Source organism: Tripterygium wilfordii, chromosome 5 (assembly GCF_013401445.1).
Source record: "Tripterygium wilfordii isolate XIE 37 chromosome 5, ASM1340144v1, whole genome shotgun sequence".
In the NCBI taxonomy this organism is placed as follows: Eukaryota; Viridiplantae; Streptophyta; class Magnoliopsida; order Celastrales; family Celastraceae; genus Tripterygium; species Tripterygium wilfordii.
Window position 1 is genome coordinate 3033724 of NC_052236.1, and position 11536 is coordinate 3045259.

The window sequence follows — 11536 nt, forward strand, 5'->3', positions numbered from 1 at the left end:
GCTTATGCTAGACCGATTTACCTGCTCCTCCTGGATGAACACATTAAACAGTCTCATTCCTTTAGGGAAGTTTGTGTTAATACAATCAGCAAATGAAGATCAACATAATTGTCTACAAGATGCAAATTGTAAAACTGATAATTAAAGTTTCTTAATCTTGCCTACTCATATATAAATTGGTAATCCCCTCAGTTATGATTTGAATGCAGTCTTGCATTGGAAAATGTGTCACCTATAAACTTGTTACAGAGTGAAGGAAGGCAACACATGCCAAATACATGAAAAACGAATTTTTCATGTCCAAGATCATTGTCTAGAGAGAGAGGCACAATGCAAAGGAAAAAGATTTCCACGAAGTTGAATGTTTGTCCTTGTCTAGAGAGAGAGAGCACAATGCAGAGGAAAAAAGATTATTTTCGTTCTTTGCACTTGTGAGACCACAAATGGTCTCTTAGAGGGTTGTAACTCCCCAATCCCTTTGATTCAAAACCCCAACTGCCCATGGGCAGTTGGGAACGCACCCTTGGAGTGTTTGACCCCTTTTTGGGTGTCCACTCCAAGTGCAACATGGCTAGCCAATGCTAGCCATGCCAACACAGAGAATACCTTTTGCCGCGAAAATGGAGTATTGTTTGGGGATAAAAGCTGAATGACCATGAAACGAAAGCGACCCATCCAAAGATCTCGTATAGCACCTTTTGGAGGCGTTGGATTCCACGGCGCTATTTTTCATTCCCACCGAAGTCTAGGGGAGGGAGTGGAGGGGGAAGAAAGAGATTGGAACATACGATAATCGGAAAACATAATTAATTTTAAAAAGTGTCGAGAACAACAAATCTAGGAATTGCCATGTTATTAGATGGTTGACCTCTGGAGGAACTAATCTATATATATAAGGGGACTGCATGATCAAGGAATTCATGTACGCCAAGGAATTTCCCTTGCACGCCAAGGAATTATTGTGTACCTCCTTAATTTAGTTTCTAAGTAAATATGTGAATATGGGTTAATGTTTGCATACATGAATCCATTAATACTTGGATCTTTTAAACCATTTTCTCATGCACTCATATAATTAGACTTCCATGGTAACAACCTAAAAATTAATCTTCAACATTAGACAAATAAACCAAATAGTAATCGGAAAAACAGGATATCAATCACTTCTTTGGATTCAGAAGGTTTTGGACTTGCAGTATTGTCTTTTTGTTACACATTTCCATAGTTTTGAAGATAAAAATATGTAAAAGTTAAAGAAAGAGTAAGATGATAAGTATAGTAATAAAAGAGTAAGCAAATACAACATTCAAGGCAATCATTAGAGATAACAAAAAGAGCATTAACATGGGTTGGAAAAAAAGAACCAAGTCATATTCTAAAATGGGCATATCCATTGGTGGATGAGGCGATCTCAGATATCATATTACACCAAACTGATGATGCTAATGTCCATTTTGAGTTACAGCCTTGTATCAAAATTAGAAAACACTTGCCCAAAATAAAAAATAAAAAAAAGGACAAGAGATTACTGAGTTATTATTTTAAAAAAAAATAAAAAATTGATTGACTTATCCTCTTGTGGTCATTGTTCGCAGTGGCTGTGGGGTGATTGATGGTTTCTCCGGGGTTTAAGTCTCAATCTGTAGCCATCTATACGTATTGCATCTGCAAGTAAGAATACGTAGTTAATGATATCAAAGTGATCCATTGTAAAGCCTGATATTATCCAATGAGGAAGCCAATGACAGTAATGCCATGCCAGTAAATGAACCACCAAATCACATATTAATTTAAACATCTCCCCTTTGATTGTTCTTTACATTATTATAAGATAGGCCTGTAGAAAGACTTATAATAAACAACCAATCAATATTAAAGAGTTAAGCCCCATTTGAGAAAATTCTAAACAGATCCACAAATACAAATCATTGCAATAACCTTTAAAATTTGAAACATGTACCGCTAATTAAGAGGAAATTGTTTTCGTACATTTCCCTGAAAGTTCCATCTCCTAATAAATACTTAGGAAAGAAGAAAATTTTGATCTAATTAATTAAAAGGAAGTATTCGCAGTGCCTGAGTTGCTATTAACTGTGACTTTCATTTTTCACCCCAAAGTTAATTAGCCGAAGAACATTGGTGCAATATATCATTACAGGTGCAAGGCAAATTGCTGAACTTATTAAAGACATGAAAACTCCTATTAAATAACTTACCACTTCTCATGCACTTGTCATGCTCTGTCAATCATTCAAATCTAATAAAAGTATGCACGACTGACTGCTTTCTTTTAACTTCAACAAGTTGTGTAACTCTAGTAAGGCCATCCAAGTGATGCTGATTGAAACACACGAAAAGATATGGATGAGTTTCGAGTAATGCAATAAAATACACAGATAGGTGAATGAATGAGAAAAATAGTTATATTAGTCACTATAACCCCACCAACAATTATTAAATGCACTTCAAGATGGTATAAATACATTGATGGAAGCATGATATCTAATACGTGGAAATGCCCGTGCAAATTTGATATCTGAACTTTTTTTAGATGGAATTTTTAATCCAAATCTTATTAAAAACCTCTATGCTTTCTGTCAATGTGCAGCAAGAATTCCATCGAAGCCGATTAGAAGAGAGTCACTAAACAAAAATTCAAGATACCTACATGTAAAGAGAAGGCGATAGAGAAGAATCCAAACTACATCAGTTAAAATAAAATCCAATAATTGAGAATGAATAAATGAAAATTGAAATATAAATTATTGTAAGAGAGACTTGACCTGAACGAAATTCAAAACCCCCAAACTCAACCCATATGAAAATAGTACAGTTCAACCACACGTATATAACTAATAGCTCCAATAAAATTCTACTTCAAAGTGATGCATTAGTTTTTTTCTAACGCCATTTGAAGTTTTAAAACTGACCTTGAACTCCCAAAAGTTATTGATTCAGGACTCCACTGGCCAGCAAGCTATAACCTCAGACTCAATAAGGGGCTCTCATCCCATTGACTATTGACAACAATAACATATTACTAACCATTAGAAGCAAATTTGTTTTTTCAAAACTAAGACGAAGCATCAAACACACTACAAATACAAATCTTGCGCAGACAGAGAGGAGGTGTCCGTTTAAGAAAGAGAGAGCGATTGTAACCTAACCTATAATCTAAATAGGACCAAAAAAGACATGAAATGCTCACGAATAGAACTCTTGTTTTGGGGTGTGTCTATCCCATGTTGTCTCTTCAAGTGATGACTCTACAATTGGGATGTGTCTCTTCAATTGGCAGTCTATAGAAAAGGCCACAGATTTGTCAAAACTGTCTTGTCTTGTTTTTCCTCCATACTTGTAAAAATTCCTTTGAGAGTTATAGCTTTGATGAATCCTGTGATACTTCTATTGTTCTAAGTGAGCTAGGGGCAATAATTTGTCTTTAAGGACATTGAATTTCTTCACTCCTCAAAGCAATTTTATCAACTTTTTCTAACAATTTCCAATATAAAAAGGGAAATTGATGATTTGTGCCAGGAAAAGTAATTTCTGGCAGGATTGACTGTTTGAATATCCCTGATGCTTTACTGAAGAAACTCATGTTAATTAGTTTATGGACAAGTAACGTACTTGTGTTGCATGTTACAATATTTTTCTTTTCCTTTCGTCACCCACATCTGCTGGTGCAGAGTGCATTGATCCCAATTGTACTTGGGTGGAGCAATGGTAAAATTTGCTTCTTTGGCTTCCCTGTGGCCCTTGTAACAAATATCCATGAATATACAAGATATAAGCGCCTTACATTTTTTGGGTTACCAAGTCTAATGCGTGGAATATGAAAGTCATCCTTCTAGACTTTGGACCTACTTGTGTGTGAATTTTAGGTAACTAGGTGGCATAAAATGATATGAGCAGTTACTTACCTTTATGCTATCAAATTACTACTTATGATGGACAGAAGTATTAAACAGCTTAGAAAGTAATTAGAAGGGTTACTAATTCCGAGCATAATCTGATCAGCAGAGTTCAGGATTGGTACTGGGGTATGTGATTGATTTAACCAAGGAAAACAATTAAAAGACAAAACCCACTTTGGTACAAGAATTGTCTTGTATAACCTTTTTCTGCCTGGTGAAATACTTGGTACCTTAAGTAGCAAATTCTGAAATGTAAAGAAATATAAGGATGTCTACAGAAGAAGTTTATGGCAGTGTTTCATTACATTTTCCTAAGTATCCTAAGCAGCATCTGAACGTGTGCTCTCACTTATAGCTGAGAAGTCTACAATATAATATGAGAAACCAAAGAAGGAATAGAAAGAGATAGCAAAGAAGAGTGCACAATTGTTGGCTTACAAAGCTTCCTAGTTGTTTACTTCTGTCTGTTCGATCTACAAAACTGTATTTGATCCTAATTCGATAACGTTACATGGTGGATAGATGCTGATTTTTCCTAAGGGTGCACCGTCCGTGCTGGTCCTAGGGAGAAAATTTACTTCGAGTATGGTAAACCATTAACAAAAAATTACTGCAGCGCTAGCTACATGTTTATTTGGCTTCAAATAGCCTGTGATGGCAGCTTCCGTTAACGGTTCACCTCTTTCTAGCATGCATATTCTTGCGAATTTAATATCTAAAGAATTTCAATTTACAAAGATCGATCACCTATAAATAATAAGTGGTCATTGAGGGACCACCATTGACATGCATAATAACACTGACATAAGTGGCATTATCATATATGGTGAGCTAAAGCATGAAGATTTCACTAAAGGAAGGAGCATGACCATCCATGGAGAGATTCATACATAAACTGCAATGATTCATTCATTTAATAGACTTGATAATACTTTTGGCTATTAATCCTGGGCATGCAGTGGAATTGATTCCAATCATTTAATAGACGAGAATAATACTCTTGGCAGTTGGCTACTCCTTGCGAGAAGTTAAACCCAACCTTAATTGGGCAAATCATGAGTTTAGTAATAATAGCGCATTCAAAGACCCAAAAAATGGAAAACTTTTAGTAAGTGAGATCCCCTAATAGCAAAGCTTTACCTCCTTATATCCCCTTGTCCTCCATCAAAGTTGTAACTTGTTGATAACTTGTTCACCACCATCACCATGTAGCTTTCCTTCATTTTCTCAAGGCATTGCGTAAGAGAATCCTACAAAGAAAATAAAATTCAATAAATTAAAAAAAATTATTAAATGTAATAGCATCGATCATGTTACATATTTCAAAGTATTATAATTTTGTAGAAGCCAATATTTAATTATTTGTTTTACTACCGCATCAATGTAGCGGCATGCTGCCAAACGTTGCTCGTAGTTCTCAACAGGCTGAACAGCGACCAGGGCTGCTGCTCCAATAATTGATGGCTTATATTGCATGTATGTTATATCTGCAAGGCAAATTCAACTTGTTACTTCAAAAAAAAAGTACACATGTTACTCTATATATTCCCCCCACCCACCTCCCAAAAAAAATTTTATTCAACATAAATTATATTCTCGTATCTATTCAAGGACAGGGAACATAAATAATTCACCTCTTTGAATGTAACAGACCAAACTTTCAGCTTTCTCACAAACAGCAGCTCTCTTTTGGAAGCGACAAACAAAACCTTCAACTTTTGCCCGTACAGCAGCTTCATCTTGGTCCCCATACAGAAGTGAAGAGAGATAACCAAGGAAACACATAGGATTGAGAAAGCGAATTCTCCAATGAAGCTGCTTTGATATAAGAGCTTGGGTCGACAGCAAATGCTTCTGAACAAGTGCTAAAAGTTCTCCATGCTATAAAATTGACATGTTACCAAAGGATAAGGATAGCAAAAATAACAAAGTATGAAGTATGAACCACAAAATAGAAACAAAAAAGACGTCAAATAACAAACCGAAAGCAAAAAGGACAAACCACAAGGTCATAAACAAAGATGTCATTCTTTTCCAATTTGACAGCCATTGTGAGACAAGCAACAGCGAAAACTTTTATACTCTTCTGTTCGCATTCTTCAATAATCTGACATAGCAAATGCATTCTGCACTAAGTATATGAAGGGTAGGCCATAAGCTCATCTTTAAAAAACTAAAAGTACAACTTTACCGGAATGTCATTTCTTGAGGCATATCTATCGAAGTAGCTCATTGCTGCATAACAGACTGACTGATTCAAGCAGGCAGCGACCGATAGCTGCAATCCCGTACACCCCCAGTGCCCCCACACCAAAAACAACTAAAAAAATTAATATATAGCAATCAGGGAAACTAGCACCGGGACAGCCAATAATAATCAGGGGTTACAGTTATAAGACCAGCTCCAAGTCAGTATGATTTGTAAAAGTGATCATCAGAATGATCTCATGGAAGTTTTACGAGCTCTCCTCAACTCCTATCCAAAATATGTAAAAACTAATCCATATGTAATATGAAAAGGTGAAAAAGGAGATATTGTCTTTATATTCGGTGACGGGAATAGCACAGGACCAACAACAAACAGAAAAGGACAAAGTCAACGCTTATCAAGATAGAGCCCTCATGGACGTGTTCTGAGCTTTCCCTCACTTTAGACATTCCAAAAGGCAGACTACTCTGAAGGTAAAGGTCAATATATAGATATTTTTGGACCAACACGTATCATACAATTTCAAATCACGATTCAATCAAATTAGATCAAGAAATTTAGAAAAAATTAATAAGGTAAATAATCAAACATATGTCATAGACTTTTATTCCTCCAAAGCCTCCTAATCAACAACCATGGCAGAAACAAGACTTATGCTCTTTAGACCTTGCAAATATGATCGATTTTCAAATTCCCATTAACCGGGCAGTCTGTCCTGATACCTCCCCTTCTCCCATATACTTGCCAACTTCTGCAACTGTCACCTCATCTCCATCACTAATCCCAACAAGTGCCCCATCCTCTTCACCCTTCATTCCACCTACCAACTTACATCGCATTGCCACACTTGATATCAACAAATGATTCTCAACAAACCATCATCACCTCACTGCCAATTCCTGATCTTCAATGCCTATGAATGAACTACCAACAGCAGATATGGATGAAGGATTAACCACAAAAAATAAAAAATGAAAATCCAATCATAGTGATACTGGGATAGTTCATCAACTCAAAACACATTAAACCAACCCATAGGTTCATAGCCCTCACAAAAATCCCAATCAGCTGCCCACTGAACAACCGTATTCCCTTACCACTGAACAAGAAACACCTCAGGAAAAGTCAGCATTACTGAGGCACCCTAAGAAAGCCCCAAGGAGCCAATTCCACCACCCCCATCCTTCCAGGGAGAGGGTGGGGGAAGGAGAGGAAAAAAAATACATCAATAAGTACTGGAAGCATGCAAATTGTAAATCATGCTCCAGCTAGATGTACAAAAGTAAGCAAACTCAGCTGCATCAGGCATCAGCTTTGTTGGGCCAAACAGAATCCAACATTAATACGCAGCACAACAATCAAAGGCCAATATGACCTTAGGCCAAGAATGACACCACCATTTCAGAACTCGTTCATAGTCACAAGTAATATCAATCTTAGACTCCATCCTCGCTCAACATACTGAAATCATGGAAATTACTGCACTAGGCCTTGCTATATGGAAATCAAGTAGTTTTTTCCAAGTATTTAAGGGCCAGTAGAGAACTTTCTTCTCCCCCGTGCACGATTTTTAACTCTATATACTTGTTTTCTTTCCCTTTTTCGATTATTTTGTTTCTCCCTTTTCAGCAGCAATTTTTTGCTTTATCAACATATTTAGAAACAAATAGCCACAACAAAGACAAAAACTCATATCAGAAAGAAACACAAACAAGTGAAGGAAGAACTAAATACAATCAGATATAAGATTACACAGTAAACACAGGGAAGGGGATTTTTTTTTCCAAATAAATAAATAAAGGCTTCAATCACATTTACCTTATCAAAGAATTGAAACACTTTCTCCCGGGTAGAGACAAACGTAGCATTTTCACAGCAGGTAGGTGAAGGCATGTAATCACCTTCAAGATCAAATAATTGCAGGTTGAACTCATCAATGAGATGCATGGTGAGGCCTGGAGATAGTAAAGAAGAGATAAATATTATAAGCGTTCTGTTCTGTTAAACAAATTACTATAAATCTAACCTAATCAACTATAAAATGTCAATTACCAAAAGATCAACAAATAGAATATAAAATGATGAATTCAGTTGGTGTTTCAATTCATTGATACTTTAATTCCAAAGTTGGGGGCGATCGGCCAAAGATAGAATATCTCAATTGCTACACTCAACTACTCAAGAACAAGAACAAAGAACAGCTAACAAAAAAACCCTAAATCAATCGGTGTAAGAAGAGAACAAGAGAAGATCTAAGAGAAATTTAGCAGGAAGATAAAGATTCTGAATATTACTGGTATTTGAATCGAGAATTTTCCCGGGAACCAAACAGTCAATGCTAGAACAAGAACAAATAACATATAACAAAAAAATCCGAAAATCAATCAGTGTAAGAAGAGAACAAGAGAAGATCTAAGAGAGATTTAGCTGGAAGATAAAGACTCTGAATATTACTGGTATTCGAATCGAGAATTTTCCCGGGAACCAAACAGTTTTACGCCTAGAAAAACAACGGAAATACGTAATTCTTTTTTCTTAGCTACGAAAAACAATATATATATAGTTGCTCTCAAGGAATGAATACGTGATACGTGAGAAGCCAGCTCAGCAGAGTCTGTCACTAACCTCCCAAAGACGCCAAACGACACTTGGTTCAATTCTTTCCAACAAGCAGCTTGAGGCGGGCCGGACCCATATAGGCAGTTCATGGGCTGTCTCTCATACCACTACATCCCGGGCCCATTATCTACCTTACGTCACGAGCCACGGAGAAATTTTAAATTTATTGATGAACGACGTCAGCCGAGAGAGATTATTTAATCCGGGACCCTGTATAACCAAGATAGGAAGCAGGAGCACAAATTGGTTAACTCTGATATATTGATATATAAACTTCCAAGACTTAATGTTGTTTTTGGTCATTTACAGATGGACCATGTTACAACTTAACCCTTAATGTTTCAAATGTTTCACTTTGGTCATTGATAATACTGAGTTGTAACATGATAATGTTTTGTATTGGTTCAGTCAATCAATGTGATGATATGACACACTGATCGGACGAAAACCATTAAAAACCTAACATGGCTAACATTGAAATGATGTGCCACTGTTATTGTCAACTCTTTGTCAATTATTTCAATTTTAAATTTTCTTTTCTAATAACAATAATGTATATTTAAATATTTTCAACTCAACAATTTAGGCAGCTAAGAAGTTATACTAGATTCATGCATTTACATCATTTTGAGTATAAGTAATATACCCGACCATATGCTTTTACATCATGAAGAACATCTCTCTGCTTAATATATGCTACAAATTCCAATAATGGAGTTCTATAACTTTTGCAATATTGGGCTTTACCTCTTGCCTTCAACCACTTGTAGAAAAGGGATTTGAATAATGCAGGTTTTCCTGATCATAAAACAATGGAAGCATGAGAGATACACTGAAGCTAATACCATGTCACATACATTTGGCTGGCAAAAAATATTTATAAATTTCTACGTTTGAATGGTGGCAGCCCTAGTATCGTGATGTTGTAAAGGAATTGGATAGATGGGCCATGGGTACATGGAGGAGAAAAGGAATTAGATAGAACATATAAAAAAAAACAAGAGGTAAGTATCAGAAAAGTCTCTCTACTTTATAAAACGGCTCAATTAAGCCCTTTTACTTTTTTTCGACTCAACTGAGCCCTTCTACTTTTGAGAATGGGCCACATTAGCCCCTGATGTTAACTGACGTTAACTTCTGCTAACGTGGCTGTTAACTAATGAGTTCGAATATTTGCTAATAATTTGTAATTTGCTGACTCGTCAGCCATGTGTCTATATAATATGACGATAGAAATGTTGACACAAGTCCAAATGTAAAATGCCAACAGAGAATACATATCTTATGTTTGAATGTTTTCAAAGTTATTATTTTTTGACCAATGAAACCCTTGTACTTTAAATAATGGGTCATTTAAACCCTTATACTCTTAAGAAATGGTTCTAACTAGCCCCTGTAATGACAGTTGAAAATGGACTTGAAAATGGACTAATATATAACCAAATGTGTAAACATCAGCATCATCATCATCATCCATAAAAACATTCAAACATCATCCATAAACATAATCCTTAAACATCATCCATAAACAATATCCATACAAAACACATTATGGTCCATCCAACTCAAAAAACATATCAAACACACTCCAAAAAACACAACAAACACACTTCTTCAGCTTTGCTCTGCATGCGAGTTTTTCTGCTTCAAATTTATACTCACACTTCCACGGTCAACCACCCTTGCCTTGGAAGTTCCAGGCTGCAAAAATAAAGTTGCTTTTAGGCATTTTAAATATGAATATACAATACACCATAGACATGAATAAATGCAAAATAGCATACTGAAATTCAGAATTGAACGACATGTTTCAGGGTTTATGTAGAGACCAAGACCAATCAATAATGTCCTCTTTTTTGGCTTGGTCTTGGGTCTGCATTCCTTGTGAAATGGGTTGACATACCTAGGCCTGGAGGTAGTCTTTGCACTGGTCTATTACCTCCTACTTGCATTACTTGTGATGCCATAGCACTACTCTCAGTTGCACTTGTTTGGGATGCTTGAGTTTGAGTGGTTTGCCTTGTCATCCTTTGTGTACTTCTTGCATTTATGTCACTAGCTTGGCTACTGGAGCCAATCCTACCAGGACATACCTTGTTCCTAGTATTATGCCCCTTGCCATGACACACCTTGTAAGTCATCGTCCTCCCTTCCCTTGACAGTTTGGTTTTGGTGACAATCTCATGTTGTTCCCTTCTTCTTCTTTTTTGGCATCCTTCTCAACTTAAGAGGTAGTACATGATCCAGAGCACTCTTGGCCACATATTTTCTCCTTTGATTGGTTCAATTGGGAATTGGTATGCCCTCAAGTATGTCTCTTTCCTATACCAAAGTGCAAGATAATCCTCAGGCTTCTCTCCATTGGTATGTATGGCACGTATAGCATGTGGACATGGAATCTCAAAAATCTGCCATGCACCACATGTGCAGGTTCCATCCCTAATTTAACCACAAACTGACTTCTCCCATTTTTCACTTCATAGATTCTATCTACATTCCATTCTAACACCCAAAGGTGGCTCTCTGTTACATTATTTATCTACTTCTTATGAATAAGTGGTCCATATTCCTGCCTATCAACCAGCAAAGAAACTGTACTACCAGGATTAGACAAAACCAACTCCTCACCATAATCCCTTAATTGTGCATACTCTTTTTCACAGCAACCAGCTAATTGAGTCAACACACTTTTCCTCACCCTTTTACATTGATTTAAACTTACATCAAATTCTAAAGATTGTTCCATAAAGGGCTTAAGATATCTCATTTTTATGTCAGGATGTGCTGAAAT

The 11536-nt window shown here is 36.3% G+C and overlaps 1 protein-coding gene across 1 annotated transcript; it reads right to left on the minus strand.

The window, feature by feature from the left end:
• Positions 1-1303: 1303 nt before the first annotated feature.
• Positions 1304-8690, minus strand: LOC119999094 (cyclin-D6-1-like). Its single transcript, XM_038846616.1, has 9 exons — positions 8581-8690; positions 7945-8081; positions 6109-6195; positions 5920-6024; positions 5552-5798; positions 5292-5404; positions 5058-5167; positions 2217-2337; positions 1304-1665 (listed from the first exon to the last, which is right to left on the minus strand). Exons 2-8 carry the CDS (start codon positions 8071-8073, stop codon positions 2244-2246), a joined length of 885 nt encoding a protein of 294 aa, XP_038702544.1. The 5' UTR covers positions 8074-8081; positions 8581-8690; the 3' UTR covers positions 1304-1665; positions 2217-2243.
• Positions 8691-11536: the final 2846 nt, after the last annotated feature.

Bases quoted from the DNA above. Each gene is read 5' to 3' on its own strand.
- LOC119999094 (XM_038846616.1), bottom strand. From the start codon at position 8,073: ATGCATCTCATTGATGAGTTCAACCTGCAATTATTTGATCTTGAAGGT. The intron at 5,405-5,551 runs GTGAATTATTTA...TTTGCCTTGCAG, and splicing joins GGTCTGTTACATTCAAAGAG to ATATAACATACATGCAATAT. The intron at 5,168-5,291 runs GTAGTAAAACAA...TTTTCTTTGTAG, and splicing joins CATGCCGCTACATTGATGCG to GATTCTCTTACGCAATGCCT.